At 52.0% G+C, this 22,210-nt stretch overlaps 1 protein-coding gene across 1 annotated transcript; it reads left to right on the top strand.

The window, feature by feature from the left end:
• The first annotated feature begins 4,457 nt into the window (after window positions 1-4,457).
• CDX2 (caudal type homeobox 2) lies at window positions 4,458-7,608 on the top strand. Its single transcript, XM_033053231.1, has 3 exons — window positions 4,458-4,959; window positions 7,154-7,299; window positions 7,441-7,608. The coding sequence occupies exons 1-3, from the start codon at window positions 4,458-4,460 to the stop codon at window positions 7,606-7,608; spliced, it is 816 nt and encodes a 271-aa protein (XP_032909122.1).
• The last annotated feature ends 14,602 nt before the right edge of the window (window positions 7,609-22,210 follow it).

The raw sequence follows: 22,210 nt of genomic DNA, 5'->3' as shown, positions 1-22,210 counted from the left end.
ACAGCCAAGCCCTGGGCTCCCCTCCCGTGAGAGGGACCGCCCCCGCTCCCTCCCGGCCCGCGCCGTCGGGGCCGTCCCGCGGGTGCCGGGTGACTCACGGCTCCCGGGACCGGACCAGGTCCCGGCCGCTCCAGGCGGGACAGGCCAGCAGGGACCAGGCACAAGGGCTCTGCAGCCCTGCTGTGGCCTTCTTCCTCTGAGACATTTAAAAAAGATAATAAAGTAAGGTAAAGTCAAGTAAAAAAAGGTAATAAAATAAAATCCAGCCAAGGTTCTTGCCTTGGTCAGCACAGGTGTGCCAGCCACTGGATCTGCGAGGCTGGGGACGCCCTCGTCAGCCTCTGGTGCAGAAGTCTCTGGGGTATCATATCCCTTTTTCCTTCTTCTCTGTTTACGTTCCCGTTTCCTGAAGGGGAGCAGGGCCATGTAAACTCGAGCCTGCAGCACCTGTGCAAAGAGGCACAGCCCGTGGCTGTGCTGGTGCAGGGTGGCTGTGCCCCGGCCGGGCACCAGGTGCCACCTTCCTTCCCCGTCTGCTTTCTTCCCAGTAACGCGAATCCTCTCGGCAGCGAGCGTTCAACATCTAACCCCCTCCTAGAGGCATGTGCTTAAACAAGACGAATATCAACCCCACGATAAAAGTATTGGGTTATTCTGCAAGGTAATCTACATCAAAGCCTCGGGGGCTGCCGGCTTGAAAAGATCCAAGATGTTTTCTAAGTCCTTATCATGTCTGTGCTTAGGGGGAGTCATAAATTCCACAGGTCGGACTAACTAACACACGATTCCTCCTTCCCTTCTCTCTCCATGGCCTCCAAAGGGCTCTCAAGAGGGATTTTTTCTTTCTTTACCTTGCAAACAAAGCTCCCCGTTCCGTGTCGTTAATGTGCAGGGAGACGGGAAGATCTACCCCCTTGCCATCCCACCCCGAGATTCCCCCAAATCACAGAAAAAAAAAGAATTATTTAAACCACAAAACAAGTAGAAATAAAGACGGTGAATCCGTATCTCCACAGGCGTCCCGCCGAGTGGGAGCAGTCTGTGGAGGAGGGATCGAGGGTGCTGCACAGCACTCGGTCCTTCCAGGGTCTTATGGGGACGTCTGTGACCCGGGACCGGAGTGCTCGGGCTGTGCTGCTGGACCCATTATCCCTCAGCCGGCCCCAACCCCGTGGCCCGAGGACCCGAAGCGAGGTGTCCGCTCGGGATCCGAGCACCGCCCGCCCCGGCTCCCAGGGCCGGCAGCGGGCAGCAGCGCCCTGCCCCCGGCGCTTCCCCGCAGCCGTGCCGCTGCCCTGACTCCCCCTGGAATAATGTCCGAAATTATTTTTTCCAGATCAAATAGTAAGGCTGAGGCTGAAGGAGGAAGGCGGAGAGCCCAGCGTCTGCCCAGGAGGCAGCCCTGGGTGAAACAGCCCTAGGGGGAAAATACCGAGTTCGATATGCAGCGTTGGGCCGGAACCGGCGGGAAAACCCGACACGAAAGCAGAGAGAGTGGACAGAACCGAGGGGAAAAAAGGGATGAAACCCGGCCGAGAGATACATCCTCTCTCCTCAACCTCTTTGAGAAGCCCCGATAGCTGAATAGGGCCGGAGGAGGGACAAATCATGTGCCAATCACAACGAAAAGAAGCCCTAAGGGCCTCAAAGACATCTAGGAGTGGATCGGGACCCCTCTTATTTTAAGACAAGAGTGTCCCGGGGCAGCGTGTCCCCATCCCCAGCAGCTGCCACGGGTGGCGTCTGGGGAGCAGAGGCGGAGGAAGCTTCGAAGCATTTATCGGCGGGGAAAGTGGGACTTGCCCCATCTCGCCGCCGACCCCGGCTAGGCTAGGACTGGTGGGGCCCCGTCTTCCCAAGTCCTCCCCCTACTGGAGGGGCAACTGGGATCACTGTCAGCACGGCAAAGTAGCGGGGCAGCGCTCCGGCTGCCGTTCCAGGTAGTCGCGGAGCTGCCTCGAAGCCATATCCTGTTCCTCCACCGGAGACCCGAGACTCTCATCCGATCCCTCGGCCGACGGCCCCCAGCCCCGCCAGCTCGGGCTGGCGTCGGGTCTCACCCCAAAAAGCTGTCACCTGGTGCCAGGGATTCACTAATAGAGCCATAGACACTGAATCGGGTTTTTTCGGGGTTGATCACGGTTGTAGTGCTTTTTATTACAATATGTCCAGAGTTTTGTCGTTTTAATGGCCCCCTCTCTCCGTTTATGGCATCATCAAATTCGCATCTGCATAGATCGGCTCTGTCGGTGCTTATCGGGAGAGGCGATTACATTGAAGGGACACAGTGTTTCCTCTCCAGAGTGACATATCAGTCTCCTGCTCACACAGTGCTGGGAGCTCCAAGCCCCGCTCCCCTCTCCTCGTTACCCCACCGTCGGGGCGGAGGGAAGGTGTCACGGTGGGAATAAGCAACAGAGAGAGAAATTCCCTCCAGAAAAAGCGTCTGGCAGGCATCGCTGCATCCCTGCTGTTGTGCCGCTGTTACCGTAGGGTCGCAACCACGGCCGCCTGCGACAGGCTGGTAACAAGGGACGGTGTGGGCACAAAGCATACCCGACTTGTGTGCAGGGTGGGGATACCCCGTTACTCGTATCCACATCGACTCCGAGGGGGCCCTCTGTGGCCTCTTCCCGAGGAGACCTGCTCCATCCTTTCCTACTTGAGCGTCCTGGTGTCCCAGGGCCACTGACACTAGATCCTTTGGGACATTTTGAGAGAGGTCACTGAATTACGCACGCTGGCGTTAAAGCCTGGCTTCGCGTCAGCCCCACGCTCAGCACCAAAGGAGCGATAGAATGGGGGGAAGGAGAGGGAGATTTTTCAGAGAGTGGGTTCGGGATATCTGCCTTTGCAGAGCTGAAATCCGCCCTCAGCTGCAAGACGCCCCATCCCAGTGACACTCCTCGGTGTGCAGAACAGCCACCCACGTGGAAGGAAAACCACCCTTGGGACACGACCACGTGGATCTTCGTATGTAATACCCAGGACTCAAGGGTGGGGGACAGCGCGGGGCCCGTCTGGGGACCCCCGGTAGGACCGAGTCTCAGCCGCCCCAAGGGACCGGGAAAGCCGGTGAGAATGGTTGAGACGGTGCTGCGCTGCTCCGGCGAAAAGTGCTGGGAAAACGGGGGAACGTTCCCGTCCCCATCCATTTTTTTTCTCGGCGGGTGAAAGGTTTCCTCGCTGTGTCATGGGAAAAGATGCGAATATGCAAACGTCGTCTCGCATTGTCCCCGCTCAGGGTGAAAAGTTAAAGCATGAAAGCGGCAGGGGGAAGCTGAGAGGGGGTCGCCTCTTCAAAGGGGACTGGTTGGGTTGGGGGAGCCGGCTGCCGCTTGCCTGGGAGCCGCCCTCCCAGAGCCAGCATTTCCAGAGGGTTTCCAAGGAGTTGGGGAGGGAAGAAGTGAGTGTGCCTGAGGGACAAGCCGTCGGGTTCCCCTCGGGCTCGGCCGCGCTACAGCGAGGGAATCGCCCAATGAGGTGACAGGCTCCGAGAGGAGGTTGATGGTTGCCTCCTTGAGGAGAACCATCCCCTGCCTCGGTCCCAAGGGCCCTCCGGGATTATCCGGCCTCGCTCCAGCGGTGGGTCTGAGGGCAGAGGCTGTTTCAGACGAAGGCACCCCCAGCCCCCGTCCTTTCCCGGACCTGCTGGGCGCGCCCGACCTCGAAGCTCTGCAGGCACACGCGGAGGAAGGAGACAGCGCCCTTGGAGCCGGGGGGGGGGGGGATTTCTTCTCTTACCTCGCCTTCATCGCCCATGACCGAGCGGGAGCGGGTGGGAAGCATTTTACAAAAAGCAGTAGGCCGTCGCGATGGGGTTTGTTGCTCAAAACAACCACGACAAAACGGCTTTGTGGATTTTTAATCAAAACTCCCTCCTCTTCCGCCCCTTCCCCCCCCCCACCCCCAATCCCAAAGCACAGAGAAGAGCTGGCTAAAGGGCTGCCTACAGATCGGCCGTGATACACGGCTCCCATATTCCCACCCTCGCCCTTAGATCTCCCTCCCTGTCTTTTGCAAGTCTCTTGATTTCATCCTTTGAACCTGTGATTGGAGGTTAAAGTGCACCAGGTTGCAATGGAAGGAGGAAGCTCTTAAACAATAAAGGCTTGAATATTTAGCTGTGATCAGGTCGCTGCCCTCTCCTTATCTTTTTAAATGCAAATCGTCTTTTAGGGGTAGTAGCTATATACCCAGCGCCTCTCCACGTCACCTGCCTTTGGTGTGTCTGGGCCATTACTAATAGAGCCTTGTAAACAATCGTTAATCATGTAAGGACTGCCGGCCATTGGATTCGGACCGGGAGCGCGGAGGAGCGCGGAGCGCAGCGCGGGGCCGCTGCCCCTCCGCCTGCCCCCTCCCCGCCCCGGGCAGCCCGGCCCCAGGCAGCAGCAGGCGCGCAGGGAGAGAGCCCCGAGCAGCATGTGGAGAGCCGCCGCCGGGGCCCCGCCAGCATGTACGTGAGCTACCTCCTGGAGAAGGACGGGCCCATGTACCCCGGCCCGGTGCGGCACTCGGGGGGGCTTAACCTGGCGGCGCAGAACTTCGTGGGTGCCCCGCAGTACGCGGACTACGGCGGGTACCATGTGAACCTCGACGGCGCCCAGTCCCCCGGGCCGGCCTGGCCCGCGCCCTACGCCGCCCCGCTCCGCGACGACTGGGGCACCTATGGCCAAGGGGCGCCGCCGGCCGCCGGCGCCGTCCACGGCCTCAACGGGGGCTCCCCCGCCGCCTCAATGGCCTACAGCCCCGCCGACTACCACCACCACCACCACCCGCACGCCCACCACCACGCCGGCCCCGCGCCCCACTGCTCCGCCGCCGGGGTCATGCAGCCCCTCAACGCCGCCGGCGCCGCCGCCAGCGCCGCCCCCGAGCCGCTCTCCCCCGGTGGGCAGCGCCGAGGCCTCTGCGAATGGATGAGGAAGCCGGCGCAGCCCCCGCTCAGCAGCCAGGGTAAGTGCGGGCCGGGCCAGGCGGGCGGAGGTGCCTCGCCGACGGCTCCCCGGTATGCCGGGCAGCCCGGTAAAGCCTTTAATCGGGGGGAACTCCCCGAAACAAACGCGCCCGAGGGTCAGTCCTCGGGAGAACAGGGCTGCCGGGCTATGCCGACATCCCGTCCGCGCTGCTGAGTGCCGGGCCGGCAGCGGCAGGAGCGGCGCTGCCCCGGGAGCAGCCGCTGCCAGCCCCGGGGGCTCAGGGCCCGGGGGTGCGCTCCGGCGGAGCAGGCTGGAGAGGCCCGGATCCCGAGGAAACGCTCGCTCTTCCTCCCACCGCTCCGCTCTCCTGCTTATAGCCACTTAGAAGATTTTTATAACCAATTATAGTCATATAAATCATCGGCCGGTGTCGCTCCGCATTTGTTTCTGAGTCACTGGGCGCCTGCACTTTATTAAGGTCTCAGTGCGGCCAGGCCTCCCGAGCGACAGTGCCGGCCACTTGCCAGCCCGATCCCTGCGGGCCGGCCGTGCCCCCGGCCGGGCCGGGCCGTGCCGTGCCGGGCCGGGCCGTGCGAGGGCGTGCCCTCCCGGGTCAAGCCGTAGCCGGCGCCGCTCTCCCTTGCGATGTTAATCCCCCCGCAGACCCTCTCTCTTATTCCCACCGTGCATCTGCCAGGGGACATACGTGCCCCGCGCTTTGATACACGCCTTCCACGGCTGCTAACTCCTCTTTTCCCTTTTTTTCTTTTCACCTCTTTTTTGTTTGTTTTTTTTTTAATTTTTAAAATAATTGTATATAGCGGCCGAAAAAAAAAAAAAAAAAAAAAGGACGACGACTTTCGCAGTAAATAATGACTTATGGTATTCCCCTCTCATTGTCTCATCCCATCCCCTGCCTTGTGTGACCGACGGCAGGGCCGGCCGGGATACCCGGTCGGAGCTGAGCGGGAGTCCCGGCTACCCCTGTGGCCGCCGCGCTCCGGGGGAAAAGCCTCGGTGCCGGCCGCTGGCACAGCCCCGTCCCGGGTGCCTCTGGCGGCGGAACACTTACAGGCCCACTGCGCTTCCCACAGCAGCCCGCGGTGTTCCCACAGTTTAGGCTTGTGCGGTGGTGGCCGGTCCCTTGTCTCCATTCAAATTCTGCCTTTGGAGCCAGTGTTTATGTTAATGTGCAGAGCTGGGGGGATGAAAGCGCCTGCCGCCATTTGTTCAGTAGTGGTAATTCAAACAGAATGTGGCTGTCATTAAGGCTTTGAGAAGGGTTTTTCTTTGATAAGATCTGCTTGTCCTGCATTGTTTGGGATTGTGTTCCCTATTCACTGGCTCTGGGGAGTTTTCTCTGATCAGGCTTGTATCTTTACAGGGTGCTTTTGTTGTGGTTTGCAGAGAGTTTACCTGAACAAAGTCAGCCTGCCAGCCATTAAGCACCTTGGGGGCAGAGACTCCCCGCCTCGGCTCCCTGGGGAACGGGAGGGCCGGGGACATAACCAGTTAAACAAGAAACCCTCGGGAAAAAGGAGGTCACCGGCTGCGGCGATGCACTCTCACCAGCTGCTCGCTGGCCTTCGCCTTCGGATTCCGTTGCGTTTTCGGCTTTTGGTTTGGTTTTGGGTATTTTTGTTTTGTTGATTTGTTGGCTTGGCGTGGGGGTTTTTTTGAGCTCTGAAGTTGCATGTCACACTTCCAGGCTTTCCAAGAAATCCCTTTACCCTCTATGCCGTAATAGAAAACGGGGAGCTGGGTTGCTCCTCGGCCGCTCCAGATTCTCTGCCCTTAGATGGCTGTTTCTCGTTTAGAAACGAAATCATCGTGCCCTGAACGGGCTTTTTCATTCTTTCCGTTTTCCTCTTTCTCTATAAAAGTTTTCTGCCCCTAGGGAAAGCAAAACAAAACCAGAAGCCAACAAGTGCACAGTAAAGGTGTCCCCGTGCAAGGCAGGGGTGTGCGGTAGGGTCAGGGCTGGCAACCGGGACCGGGAGCCTGCGCCCGCCGGCATGCCCGGCATTGATGTCCCATGTCCCCAGGGAACTGAGGAACATGCCCTCTCCTCTGCTGCGCTCAGCAGAGCCCAGGGCAGGGGGAGGAAAGCAGAAAGCCCGGGAGGAGGGGATAGGACTGCTCCTGATCTCTCTGCACCGCAGGGAGGATGGCAGCGCTCAGCTCTGCCCTTTGGCTTTGACTTTCTCAACCCTGGCTTTTGTGCTCCGCAGTTAAAACCAGAACGAAAGACAAGTACCGCGTGGTGTACACCGACCACCAGCGGCTGGAGCTGGAGAAGGAGTTTCACTACAGCCGCTACATCACCATCAGGAGAAAAGCGGAGCTGGCCTCCAACCTGGGGCTGTCGGAGAGGCAGGTCTGTCCCAAAACTGGCGCTCCACGTGTGGCTGGGCTGCGCGGGGGCAGGGATGCGCGGGGGCAGGGATGCGCTCTCGGTGAAAGCCCCTGAGAGCCCCGGCGAGCTGTCCCACTCACTCCCCTGTTCACCTTCCCGCAGGTGAAAATCTGGTTCCAGAACAGGCGGGCGAAGGAGAGGAAGATCAACAAGAAGAAGCTGCAGCAGGCGCAGCCCGGCGGCGCGGAGCCCCTCAGCCCCAGCGCCTCCTTGCAGGGTCCCGCGGCGGGCGCGGCCGGAGCCGGGCTGGGCCCCGCCGCCCCGCAGTGACAGCGGCCGGGACAGCGGCGCAGGGACTGCTGGAGGACGCGGAGGATCGGGCCGCGCCGGGGGGCACGGAGGGAGCGGCCCCCCCGATGCACTACACCGCCCCGCGGGGCCGGCCGTGTGTACAGGTGTACAGTGTATGTGTCTCGTCGTCCGGGGGAAGCGTGTCCATCGCTTTATTAATATTATTATTATTATGTCTGGGTGCTTTTTTAACCCTGGAATTTGTTAGATAAAGCGGGGGCGCTGCCTGCCAGGCAACCCCCAGTATATCTCAGGGATCGGTCCAAAAGGCCTTTGCAATGTTGTTGGGCTAATTATGAATTTTAGCAGGAAAAAAATTAAAGCACATGTTTTTGTTTTTTTTATTTTATATTTTATTTTATTTTCTTCTTGCAACTATGAATATGCACAATGTTCATTCTGCCCCGAGGGTCAGAGCAGACAAGATAAGGCACTGTTTAAACGTTCAGAAGTGAATTGCTTAATGTTAGACACTTGTAAAAGAGCCCATAAATCCAGTGCAGATAGTCACCCATCCAGATTTATTAGCTGCAGTGCAGAGAAATTGAAAGAATTTAGCCTCTTCTGAAAGAGGTGTCCTGTCATGCTGAAGTGAGGAGCCCTGCTTGCATGTGCACTGTCCCTTTGGTTAAACTGTGTGCTATTTCTCACATCCTTACAATTTCTATCTTGTTGGGCGGGGGGGGGGGGGCCTGTTTCAGTTGGTTTTCCAAAGTTCCCTTGATTTTATCAGCTTTATGTAGTCTTCATCACAGCTCTATCAGAAGCAGAAACCCTTGGAAGAGCTCTGTGCTATATCAGAGCCTACTTCGCACAGGTTGTGGCCCATTTCCGCATGCTGGCTAGATAGAGGGCACCAGGGTAGAGAGGCCAAAGGACTCACTTAGTCAGAGATGAAAACAAGAGAAGTCCAGCTGATTTGGCCAAATCACAATGGCTGTTTGCCATACGTACTTCTCGCTTGGGGATGGGAGAAGTCCAGCTGGGAAGTGAGGCCAGGCTGGAGCAGCCATGCTGCAGCCAGTGCCTTTGGCTGGGTGTGGAGCCAGCTCACGTGGGCCTGGGCCAGCAGGGATGATGGGAGCACTGTCCAGACCCAAACATGTTATGTGGATTATTGGCTTCCCTAGGATTTAGCCCCATACTGTTCCATTTTGGTCATCAAATTTATTTAAGTTATTCTGTTTGCTTTCTTTGGGAAACTGTTTTTTTCTCTGCTGAAGATTTTCTTGTCTTTTTGCTGAAAGCCAAAGCAAATGCTGTCAGCACCTGCAGAACTGCATGGGGAGAATGGTCTGGTCAGGGACTGACCCTACTGACAAGGCAGCTCTCTCTGCCGAAGGGAACTTGGGGAAATGGAAAGCACCAGCCCCAAAGCCTCTGCACTGCATTTTGTCTGCATGCAGCTCCCTGGGACTGGCAGTCCGAGATCAGACATGTGGCTGTGCAAACCTGATCCAGGGCTCCTATGCCTGAGAGAAGACCGTGGTGGGAGGCAGCAGCTCCAGTGCAAGGAACCTGCTTGATTTTCTGCAGCATACGTGGTCTCTGAAGCGGGGCTGTCCAGGAACCACGAGTGCAGCCCCAAAGCAGTAATGTTCCTTGCACATGGGGTTGACACAGAGCACATCCTGCTGGGTCCAACGTCCATGGTTTGTTCCTGATCAGAGGGAGGCAGGAGCCAGATTCATCCTTCTGTGACTCTAAAGGGTCCTTGGATAATTCTGGAGGAGCTGCTGGGGACAACCAGAGCTGAGCAGCGCTCAAACCGAGGGTCTTGGCTGTGCAGCACCAGCCCTAAACCATCTCAGGGCTCTGGGAGCTAGCAGGGCTTTGCAGGCACCCTGGCCCACTCCTCCCTCTGCGCTGTCCCGGGGCACGAGGGCTCTCGGGCGGCAGCAGCCCCGGGCGGGGCAGCCCCTTCGAGGATGTCCTCTGGCGCCCGGGCCACCCCCGCAGCATTGATCCCAGCCCGGCTGCTGCCGGAGCTGCTGCGCGTTGCTGCGATACGCCTGTCAATAAACCCTGTTTGGATTGTGGAGCAGAGCGCAAGGTTTGTTTGTTTAGTGGTTAGAGGTTCAAAAGTCGGCATTGTCCCACTGCAAATGAGCACAAGTTTTTTCTCCCTAAGGAAAAGCTGGCTGTGCTGAGTGGGAGGGAGAGATATCGGTGGGCCCTTTTATTTGCTTCCAGGAATAATTAATAGCAGTGAGAAAAAAGATGACCACGGAGTTATGAAAAACCATCAATAAGTAAATTAGTCACAAAGGATCTGAGGGTTTAAGAGGTGCTGCTTGCTGTAGTTTTGTTGGCATTTACCCATGCCCATGGGGCTGGGGTGACACGGGACTGGCAGAATCCAGGACTCCTTACTGCAGTGGTGGCACACAGTTGCCCCCGGCACCAACCCAGGCATGGCAACATTTGGTACAGTCCCTGTAATCTTTCAGTAGTGTGCTTCATGGGTTGGGGTTTTTTAATGCCTGTAGGACTTTTGAGAAAGACAGTTGCCCTCATTGAGGTGAACTGTTTGATGTCCACAGAAGTTTTTCTCTCCAAAAAGTTCATTAGAGTTTTATAAGCTAACCCGGCACATTTTAAACATCCCTGTCCCAGATCTCTTGCTCTCTGTTTGCAAACATTCATTTTCTGAACTCTCCTCAAATTCTTGACTCTGGTAACTCAGATTTCTGAGTGTAAGAATCAAGCAACCAAGCAAATCATATCCATTTCAATTTCAAATATGTCCCCTCTCCTATCCCCAAGCAAGCAAACCATCAAGCTTCCATCATCCTTTATATTCCCCATGCACCAAAAAGGAGTGTAAAAAGGAACACACTGGGCATCCTGTTTATTTGAGTGGATATTTACAGGCACCTGGACAAGCCTGTAGCTGAACTATGACATTGAACCAGAAGCTCTGCTCGTCAGAGGTGAGCTGGTGGTGGTGACCCCCCTGAGCAACCCACACGTGTTTTCAATTCTCATAGAGCTCCATGCAGTGCTGCAGCAGCAAGCCAACCCAGACTGGTGGGGCTCAACAGGTCAGAGCTGCAGCACCTTGCTTGCCTGACAAGGGCTGGAGCAGGAGTCCATGAAAAGAAAAATCCAGGAAATCAGGAGGTTTGGTCCCAAAGTTGCAAGAGGGAAGTCCCCTGCTCTCCCTCTCTTGTCAGATTTTCCTGCTCCTATCACTGTACAATAACAAACCAATTGACATTCCATCTCTTGGATTAACTCTCAGGCAAATACCAGTTTCTCAAGAAAGCTCTATGAGTTTGGGGCAAGTGATGACAATATGTGTCATAGCCTATCATAGGAAGAACAGTAAGATCCTTAGAGGACTTGGATGGCATCTAGAGCAAATGCCTGCTTTCTCTGACCTGAAGTAACTTTTTGGGGCACTTTGTGATCTCAGCTGAGCACTCTGGATCTGCAGAATGAAGAAAGGAAGCTTTTATAAAAAGGAAAAAAAAAAAAATAAAATCTTACATTAGGAGTCAGCAACAACTATAGACATATTCTCCATCCAGCATTTTTCCCATACAAGTGACCTCTGTCCAGGCTGTTTCCATCTGTGGATGAAGCAGTGGCTAGAAGCACATACCCCAGCTATCATACAGAGGGCAGAGCCCATCCTTCAGAAACTGAGGGGGTTTGCTAAGGCTGACTGAAATCCAGAGGCTCCAGAGGACTGTGTGAGGCCACAGGTTTCTGCTTGCTACTCCATCAGCAGTTGGTGGAAAAGGCAGTCATGGAGCTTACAATTCTGTTGACACAGCTCTGCTGTGTCATAGCCAAAATTCATGACCAATTACTTTCCCTCGGTCCCACGCAAGCAATGGAGCTGTGTGCTGAAGTTTAGAGCAGCTAGAGCTGAAAGCAAACTTTGAACTGATGCCAAAGAAGCAGCACTGGAGGCCTTCCAGGTAGCAAACAACTTATGAATGGCAGCAAAAGTCGGCAGGACACAAGTCTGTTGAGGGCAGTCCAGCTGCCCCAGCAGCTCAGCTAGAGAACAAGGCCACCTTGGAGTGGAAGGCCATGGGATGCATGGCCTGATGCAGCACAGTACAGGTGCTAAGGAGGTGCAGGCTAGGAATCTCCCTAGCAAAACAGCTCTGGTTACTGCCAGAAAGCCACGGCAGGGAAGTGTCAGAAATCTCTGGGGACAGATGGGAGCAAACTCTCCCAGAAGCCTTATCAGCCTTCTGGGCTTTGCTCCAGAGTAGCTCTTAGACGGAGCAGGATGTTCCTGCTCTCCTCGCTGATGAGGAAGGGCTGTTTCCTTCTCACCTGTGTGTTCTGCCATGCTGTGACTCAGGTGGACACAGTTTCTTCTATTTAATGTCTCAGCTTCTGCAGTGCCCCCAGTTCCATTCTCAGTTTTTGATGCTTTCGGAAGTCAAACTTACCCTCCTTCAAAGAGGGCAACAGAGAGTTACTTGCAAAGAAACAGGAAAAAATTTGAGCTATTCACAAAAACAAACAGTTTGTTGCCAGGAAACTGGAATTAGAGACTTGGGAATCCCTTTCAAGCCCTGTATTTCTAAATTGAGGTATCATCTGTTTTGGGATGACACCCACTGGATTCCCCCGCTTCAAAGTAGGGAAAGAAAAATAGAGGATGAAAACTCATGGATGATTCTCATTACATGTTCACACAGACATCTAGATACCCACCTGTGGCATTCATTAGACTCCAGACCAGTTAACCACTGGTAAATAAAATGAATAATTTTCTCATTGCTGCTTATTTCATCTAATTAAAACACTAACTAAGCTAAGATAATATCTCAAGTAATCTGTATAATAGATTATCTATTTAATGTAATGTCTAACCTATAGGTCCAGGTAGGTGTTTTGATTCGATTTTTCAAACTAAGGGAAATTCATCATTACCTTTCTTAAGTGTGTTTCAGGGAATCATGTAATAGTGTGGGTTGGAAAACACCTTTGAACTCACCTGCATCCTTCTGCCCTGCCATGAACAGGGACACCTTCCAATGGATCAGGTTACTCAGAGCTCAGTCCAACCTGGTCTTGAATGTTTCCAGAGAAGGGGCATCCACCCCTCTCTGGGCAATCCATGTCCTTCATGCCCTCTCTGGGAAACACGTTCCAGTGTTTCGACGCTCTCATTATAAAAATTTCTTCCTTATACCTAGTCTAAATCCAGGCTCCTGTAGTTTAAATTTCTGACAGCTCGTTTCCAACCTGCTGATCCCTAGCACTTGAGCTGGACTGAAGGAAATTAGAAAGATGCCAAACGTAACATCTCCTCTCAGCACCCCTGTACCCAGATGCAACAGGCAGGACTAGGGGAATAAAACACTGCCCTTAGTGCTATTCCAAAAGAAGAGAACGAGCCAAACAGAACACATGGAACTTCCCTGGTTTCAGCATTCTTCTTCCCTTATTCACCCAGGTATTTTTGGGCAGCTGTCGCAAGCTCGTGCAGTTTTGCTTTTGAGTCAGATCCTGTTCCCCTGACATATCTTGCTGCCTTCCATAGGGTTACAGCCTGTCCTGCAGATAACTTGTGTAGACCCAAAGACCTTTGAGAGAGAAAAGCTGCCTTATCTCCTGCATTCTTTGGAAAGGGATGTTCCTCACTGCTCGGTCCCTTACTCTACTGGCATTCAAGACAAAATTTCAGCCCTGGAAACCAAGATTGCTTGTGGTCTAATTTTTGCATGCCATGGTGTGACCATGCAAACAGGAAGATTAGTTAGGGCTACAAGACTTGGTTGGTCTCTTCCCTCCCTGGGTATCAATAGTTAGGGCTTTCAACAAAGGCTTACTTGTAATTAAGTCCTTGGAGAACATCTTGATGCAGAACTGAAACAGAAACCAGGTGCATGATTCAGGGCACTCCACAATCAGGTGGGTCTCAGGATTGTTGAGGTCACAATTCTGTTTTTAGCCACCTCAAGGGAAGTATGGGCAAGACACGGACACCAAGAGGCCTTCTGAGCCTCCAAAAGAATTTAAACTCCTGAATCAAAAAACAGACAAGAGGCATAAGTATCCAAGACTTTTCTTCCTTTTTCCACAGTTTGAAAATGAGCCAATTCCTCCATGGAGATGGTTGGAATTCATATAAAGAGCTGTGCAACAGTTAATTACTGAGGTCTTTTCAAAATTACTCAAGCTTTTGATTCTGTTTTAGGGAAATTCCAATCCTCACCTGATCTAGAGATTTTTTTGTTATTTGTAAAATTTTAGGTGAGATGGAATTTCATTGGTGAGAATCACTTCCTATCCATAATACCAAATAATTTTTTTTCAATTTTAAAATACAAAAGTGTTATTTCAAGAATAATCAAACCACTGGTTTTTCATATATATATAAAGTGCATGAGTGTATGTTGCTTTTCTGGCCATTATGCTCATATTTTTAGATCTTCTTCCCTCCCCATCAAGGAGCTTGTATGCATCTACAGAGGTGGAGATAGAGCTAACCATGGATATCTGAAGTGGGGTCTCTGAAAACATCTTGCGCAACTATTTCCAGGAATGTAGTGACTCAGAAGAAAAAGCGACTTTCTCTTATCAGGAGCGTATTTCTTCCTCGAGGACTTCAATCCAGAAACATGATCCTTTTTCTGTTCCCAGTAACGACATCCTGCTCTTCCAAGGCCAGAGCAACACTTTGGACCTCTTTCATTCTCAGTCACTCCCTCACCAATCTCCTATCGTGGCTCCAAAGGTGTTTTCCATCCTCAGAGGCTTGGTCTCTGCTGACGGCTCCTGCCGGTAAAATGTGCCCTTTGTTATCTCTTTGCCTGTGGGCACACGTTCCTGAATTGGAGCAGGAAAACATCGACACCAGCCCAAGGAAAGCAGCTGCTCAAGCCGGGGCAGATGGGGCTGGCATGGTGAGAGGCCAGTACTCCACCAGATTCCCTGGTGGTCCAGAGTCTGGGGGGGATCCATCCTCCTATGCACATCCCTACTCAGGCACACTACCATGGACGCCCAAAAACCTGCCTCCTTCCCTCTTGGTGCAGGAAAGTGCTCCGATACGGTCCTTGGGCTGGGAGCTACTCTCACATAAACACCCTGCTGCTGACACCGTATGCAAGAGACAGCAAAACTGAAGTGTAGCACGAGAAAGAAAATAAGGGATTTTCCTGTCTCAGAGATAAGGAGATAACTTCTGCTATGGTAAGGGAAAGAGCTGGGGCTGCAGTGCCAAGTGCTCCTGAAAGCAGGAGATGCCCTCAGTGGTACCTGCTGCCTCCCTGCTGAGAGGGAGCTCGGGCACAGCCACTGCAGGTAGCAGTTCCCCTCATCCTGATCTGGAAGCTGCCTGTGAGGTTCCAGTGGTCTGGGATGTGCTCTGAGGTCCAGAGCAAAGGGAGAGCCTGCTGAGAGGGACACAGGTAAATGCACCAGGGCAGCTTTCAGAGCCCACGAAAAACATGGAAGGAGAAGTGAGAGCCCAGCAGCCACTGCTCCTTTCCGTGCAGGTTCCTCACCGTGTCTCACCATGCCACTGCATTCCCTGTCCACCCAACCTGCCCAAATCACTGGTCCCTTCTGACAGACCAGGAAAAAGCAAGGGCCAGCATGAAGTGTTAGGAGCATAGTCAGCACAAAATGATGATTCATGCTGAAGGAATCAGCAGTGTGTTAAATGTTAAATGTTTAACTTACTTAATCAGCTTCTCCTTCGTGAACATCATGCTCCATCTATGCTGTTTTATGAGAGACACAAGACTGCTTTCTCCCAAATATCAGCACATGCTCAGATCCCTTCAGCAGTGCTCTTCAAATTCAACCACTCAGTCCTGGTTCAGAGGTTCTCAGCCTGGCTCCCAGATCCTCACTGCTCTGGCATCCTGCAGTATCAAACCCCTTGAGAGGAGTACTTGTCTCACAAACTCAAGATCAGTGTAGTCGCATTTCTTCATTCTCCTGGAAATTCTCTGAAGTCATCCAGAACCAGCTTAAGTGAGAGAAATCTTCCTTGTTGCAGTCAAGTTGCCCATTTGATAAGCAAAGTTAGGGCTGAATTCCTACATCTGTCCTAACAAATTGAAAAGCGCCACAAAATATTCCTGGGCACTGCAGCTCAATTAGCTGGGTTAGTCAATGGCTGGCATGGTCCACAGCCAGCAGTTGGCTTGGGCCAGCTTTGGCTTGCTCAGGAAACCTCTGGGTGGAGATTCAGAGTCAGGACAAGTTAGGACTGTTTTCAGGACGTGGTTTAGGTACAGCCAACCTTTTCTAGAGGATAACATGGAGGTCGCTTGCATTTGGTGACCATTTGGTGACAACTGGGTTCAGCACCGAGGAGTGATCTTGAGGCATGCTCAACTTGTGGGTGTACTCAGATTCCTAAGTGGCATTGAAATCACGTGAGCCAGTTCCAGAAAGACATTCCTTCTTGGTTTTTTTTTGTAAGAAGACATGGATACCTGGAACGTGAACACTCCTAGTGAAATAAATGCCCCTGGAGATCCACTCCTTTCTGTTCTCTTCTTCAGCAGGAAGGCAAAAGCACCAGGACTGGGCTAGATCTTGATGTTATTGCCAAGACACTGCCCAGCACTGCGCCTGTGCAGTCAGTAGAGCTGAACCATCAGGATGAGGACAGCTGCCAGCACCCACCTGCCAACCTGCTGGCACGCTGACCAAAAGCAACCTGAGCCTTTGGCTTTCGGCAGGGAGCTGCCACCTGCCTCCTCACGGCCAAAATTGTTCTCATTGCAGCATCTCCGTGTTGTGGGGCTGGAATGGGAGGAAGGGGGGAAGGAAGGGGGGAAGGAGGGAAGGGGGGAAGGGGGGAAGGGGGGAAGGAAGGAAGGAAGGAAGGAAGGAAGGAAGGAAGGAAGGAAGGAAGGAAGGAAGGAAGGAAGGAAGGAAGGAAGGAAGGAAGGAAGGAAGGAAGGAAGGAAGGAAGGAAGGAAGGAAGGAAGGAAGGAAGGAAGGAAGGAAGGAAGGAAGGAAGGAAGGAAGGAAGGAAGGAAGGAAGGAAGGAAGGAAGGAAGGAAGGAAGGAAGGAAGGAAGGAAGGAAGGAAGGAAGGAAGGAAGGAAGGAAGGAAGGAAGGCTGCAGTGTGGCAGCGCGGCCGGCAGGTGGCAGTGTGCCGCGGTGCCAAATGCGTTTTTTGCCCCCAAGCTCTGTTCCTGTTTTTATCTGACCTCACAAGAGGAGTCTGGCACATCCTTCCTCCCCTCCCTGGGTTTGTGCCACCAGGGATCGATATAAAGAGTTTGAAATGGCTCAGCATCAGTTTCCCACCAGGCATTACGGCAGCATGGAGCACAGTTCTACTTGTCTTCCTCCCTCTGCAGTGTTTTTCCTTTCTTCTGATAGTTGTTGCTACTGCAATACAAGACATCAGCCAGTGCTGCCGTGTAAAACACGACCTCACAGAGCAGAACCTGCCAATGGCTGTGGCACCATCTGGAGAGTCCTGGTGGCACTAAAGAAAGCCTGTACATGTCCTACATAAACCATGTTTTGAATGGTTGAACAATTCCCTCCTCCTCCTTCTCACTTTTCTTTCCTCAGTTCTCTACACTCATCATGCCCCTGATATTCTCTTTTACAGCTGCTGTTCAAGAATCTAGTCCAAAGCCCATTTAAATCAATCCCATTGGCTGCATTTGGCTTTGGACCATGGCCGAGGTCTCCTTTACTGGCTCTTGGCTTTATGCCTCTCCCAAGCCCTCAGCTGGAGCAGTCTCTGCCTCTTTGAAGGGTCTCTTTCATCAAATTTCCCTTAGTTAGTCCCTCTTCTTTCAAGATGTCTTTCTACACCGAGTAAATGATGGTTTCAGAGAGCGTATTGGGATGTAGCAGAGGCCATCTAAGAGATGGCAGAAGTTGGAGAGATTCCTGGCAAAGGGGGATATCTTCTGGAGTGGCAGCAGGGAAATTAGAGTGGCCAACAGCCAACACGTGTCAGGCTGCAAAAGGAAACTCAAGCAAGGTGAGGAAACTCTTCTAGTAGCTGTGTTGCACCCGTGGCCCCAAGGGTAACTCTGCTTCCCTGCCTGCTTCTTTTTGGCCCCAGATCCTGCAGAAGCTCCTGCTTCATGTCAAAGGTAGTGCAGGTGCAGGTGTGTGATGAGCTGTTTCCAAAATGAAAGACATTTCATTTCAATTTTTGCAGTATGTTGAGTATTTTGTTGGATTGATGAGCTGTCTCATCCAGTTTCTTCTGTTTGCTGCAGAAACAGGAGGCAGAGAAGGAGCACTAGGATTTCAGATTAATGTGACATGCCACAGCACCCTCAGGTTAGGGTGTGAGAGCTTCCTGGCTCTTGCCCACCCATTGCTGCTCTCCAGTTCTGCCCTTGCCTGATGGTTCCTCCAGCTGCATCACTGCCTTCTGCCCCATGTTTTATTCCATGTAGGCCTGAAGTAGGGAGAAGACTTGAAAGCAAATTGTTTCTCTTCTCCTCTTTGCCACTCTTCCAGCTACAATTCCTTCCCTATGGCATGGAGGGAAGCACTGTCTCTTTAGCTGCTCCCTCCCTGGATGGCTTTTAGTTCCTTTTGCATCTTCCTCCATCCTGCTCTCTGTGCCCCGTAACCAGGCACAGAGCCAGGCTGGCATTGCACAGGCATGCAGAGGTAACCCCACATCTCCCTCAATCTGACTGTCCCATCTCCATGCAGACACGGCCTGCAGGTGTCAGCTTGTCTCTTCCTAGGTGCTGATGTCAACCTGTCTCTCCTGAGCCTCCCTCCCCACACTCTCTCAAATGTTTATGGAGCTAGAGCCAGGAAGAATGAAGACCTGACCTATCTAGGGAGCGTATCTGGAGGAGAAGCACGGACACTAGGATTTTCCAACAAGCTATCACTACTCCCATCCCCCTGTAATCCACCGTGAGGGTGGGATATTCCAGATTTTCCATGAGCAGTGTTGCTGTGTGACTTACTTCACTCCTCAGAGCCAAGCTGAGGGGATGGGATAAAAGGAGACATAGGGGAAAATGGGACTTTGCTGGAGCAGGACATAAATCTGCCACCCTAAATGGATTTTTATCTCCCACGTCTTTGCAGATTTTCAGACAATTTCCAGTGCCTGCATCTAAATGAGTTTGGATTATTTTTCGCAGGAACTGTGAAGCAGCTCTGTAAGATTTTTGCCAAGAAAGAGCTTCACTTAGAGCCCTGTGCAAGCCGGACTCCAAGTACCTGACTTGTCATAACCAGGGACTGCTGGAACAAACCCTGCATCTAACAGTGAATAAACACTACTGCAGAGCAACTGCATTAAATGGAAATCTCTGCCAGAATCACAACACTTTCCTTTAGTGTATGGACCAGGAGGAATGTGGAGACAAGTGAGAAAACTCCATCACATTGCAAGGGGGAATTAAGCTTCTACAAGGAGGGTGCAAGCTGCAATTAACAGCTAAGTAAAACACACAAAACACCTGGTTTCTGTATCATGACTTTTCCCTGGAAGCCAAACGGCATTCCCAGCTAATGACCTCATTGGGGCCATAATCCTGTAGCTGTTGAGGTCTTGGCATTATATCAATTACCTTTTTCTTCACCCTACTCTATTAATGCCTCCTTCTGGCTTCTCCCAAAAAGAAACCAACTGCTTCAGCCTTCATTTGCCTCTCTTCTGACCCCTCCTGCTTTCAGTTCCAGCTCATCCTTCTGGTTGCCCACCCACTGACAGAGGGGTCTTCCATCACTTCTGGAGTACCATTCCTCTACTCACCTTGTAGGCCCATCCTGTCCAGCTTCTGCGTTTGAGCTCCGGGAATCTACTCTCTGTAATTTTCTAAAAAGTCTCTAATAAGGCAGAAGTTGCCTGGAAAATTAATTTTCTTCACAAAACTTTTGCTTTGGCTTTTTGAGAGGCTATTTTAAATAGAAATGCACTGTCCTCTCCTTGCTGTTAGGGTGAGAAACCATAGGCTATAACTTCAATATGTGAGATTGGTTGGATGCTAGGAAAATGCACTCATGGTAGGAGTAACAATGCACTGGAACAGAGATGATTGTGATATCTGCAGTTATGTAGGCCTTAGTGAAGAGAACAGAACAACATGTCTGAGGTGATCTTTCTTTGGGCAGAAGAATAGAGTAGAAAGCTCATTGGTTCCAGTTTCAGTTCTGGTTTTACTCCTTCAGGGGTGTCCCTAAGAAATCCCTTCTTTACCATGCAGCTCTACATTTTATGGCCCTTTCCTTGCCTTTACCTCACTGAATCTCATGGATGCTCGAAACGCTGTCTTGCACACCTGCCATCAGATGTGTCTCTTTCTGTTTGAAGTGAAAGTTCTCGCCAAAGTGTGTGGGATGAATATAACAAACCACCAGTAATAAGTCAGCAGAGGGTGAAGCTGTGAGCAGGTTTTCAATCACAGCTCCAGGAACCAGCCTGACTTTAATCACATCTATTCCAGGGTAAAGGATTCAATGCCTTCAATGTAAAATGGATTTGCACTTCCTCCCCCTTTTATGACAGTTTTAATTTTTTGGATAAAAAATTCTTCTTACAGAATGCATTAAAAACAAAAATAATCCCAAGACAGAACTTGCTATTCTGCCACTTTATCTTGAGAAATGTCACCTCATGCAGTCTCACCCTTAGCCAAATACTGACTCACCACTGAAGGCTTAGCAGCGGAAAAGGAGAGAGGGCATACCAGATGAGAGATCAGCTCTCCTGGCTGGAATCCTGGCAGGGAGTGAGGCACGTGTTTGAATCTGAGGAACTTGAGCCGCTGTGCTGAAATGTTGTTAAAAGCCAGAATGCAAGGGGGCTGCTTTGCTGTGCTTGCTGCAGGGAGGTGCAGCCTCCTTTCCTGGAGGGCTTGTGCTCAAAACATGACTTGGAGCCCTGAGATGCCGCACCCAGCTGAGGCTCCCAGCAGGTAACTGTTTGCTTTTCTCTGGAGAAGGGTTTGGGCCCAGGGAAGCAGTGTTCAAACACAAGTCTCTGCACAGCCCAGGACCTGGTATCCCTCCCCTGGCTCCATCTTGGTCCTGAGACAGCTTGGCCTGCCTCCACTCTCTCCAAGGGGAGCTCCATCCTCTGCTTCAGATTTCTTCTAACAGCAGTGAAGCCACTGATTCTGCCTGCCTCTGCTCAATGCTTTGAAATGTGTAGGAAATGTCCAAAGCAGGCACAGCTGAATATATAATGGCACACATGGCCCATGCTCAAACAGAACACAGAGAGTGCTACCAATCGATCTTGAAGACAGCTCTTCCAGTATTCACTACCACGTCTAGCCCTGGTAGTGGAAACACAAATCATTGCACCTCCGCTTTCTGAGCCTGCTGGATGTGTTTTATTTTTGAATCTTAAATCACTCTGCCGAGGGTTCTTTGAGCAGATGCTTTTCTCCTCCTGGGTCTGGGTCAAAGAACAGGAAGAAAATGAAGCTGCCATTGTCAGCAGCTTATTGTTGCCCTTATTCTGTGCTATGAGACAAAGCAACCCTGTCTTTGCCAATGCTCCTTAGCAAATGCATTGCTTTTGCAGCAGTCATTGCAATCTTCTTGCCTTGTTGGTCCAGCTCGCCTATATCTCCTACATCTTCCCACTCAATCTATTTTTGGGTTATTTGTGAAGAATATTCCTGTGTGCAAAGACATCTGCCTTTTGTGACGAGTAAATCCTGGTGGATGGAACCAGACATCAGTGCTCCTGTGAACATGCCAAAAGGCACCTCATGCAGAAGGAGCACAAGTGCAGCCTCTGCTCCTTGCAGTGGTGCTGCTGCTGGAAGCAAACGATTTCTGGAACAAACCCTGATAGGAGGCAGCAAGTGCGTCAGACCTTATAGTAGAGGAACCACGTGTTTGAGTTTCCTACTCCATGAATGAGGCTGGCCAGCCCTGATTCATCACCGAGGCACGCTGGGGAGAGAGGCACTCAGCTCATTTCCCCTGCATTTTATTTGTTCCTGCATATATTGTGGTCCCAAAGGTGCTGGGGAGCAGAGGAGCTGCACACCAGGACAGCAAGTGGTAGGAGGAGAGGAGATGTAGGAGAAGCCTTGCCTCCAAGCACTTTCCCCTTTGTTCCGCCATTCTTTGCACTTGCAGCTAAAGCCCTGCTGGGGTCCATTGGTTGGCATAGTGCGCAGAAAGACACTGGAAAAGGTGCTGGTAGCCAGTGGTACAGGACTAGTGAGAATAAATGGGAAGTGTTAAATAAATGTAGGTAGTGAGTGGGCGAAAGTAGAGTTCACTACTAAAACACACTGCAGAATTTCCACATTTCATTGTCATTTCATTGTCATTTCTTTTCATTTCATTTCATTGTCCTCCCTAGGTCTTTTCTTGATTGTTATAAAAAGTGTCCTTGAAGATTCTTATCCCCATCCAGGGAAAAAGGAAGCAGAAAAGGTATTGCCTTTCTGAGTCACAGTTTTTTGGAAGCCGTGTGTGTGCATGTGTGTTTGCCTGGCTTGCCTATGCTAGCTAATGTGTAAAGGTCTCTCTAAGCCGTAACAAGTGAAGGGAGCACAATGGCAACTTTCTATTCCCAAAACAAGCCTTGAAACTCAGCACTTAACCCTCAACCACATCTGCTCTGTGTGGAGGACAGACCATGAGGTGCACTGCCCAGTCCACAAAGCCC

This window comes from Catharus ustulatus, chromosome 2 (assembly GCF_009819885.2).
Source record: "Catharus ustulatus isolate bCatUst1 chromosome 2, bCatUst1.pri.v2, whole genome shotgun sequence".
Taxonomy (NCBI): Eukaryota; Metazoa; Chordata; class Aves; order Passeriformes; family Turdidae; genus Catharus; species Catharus ustulatus.
This window is presented reverse-complemented; position numbering and strand designations above follow the sequence as displayed.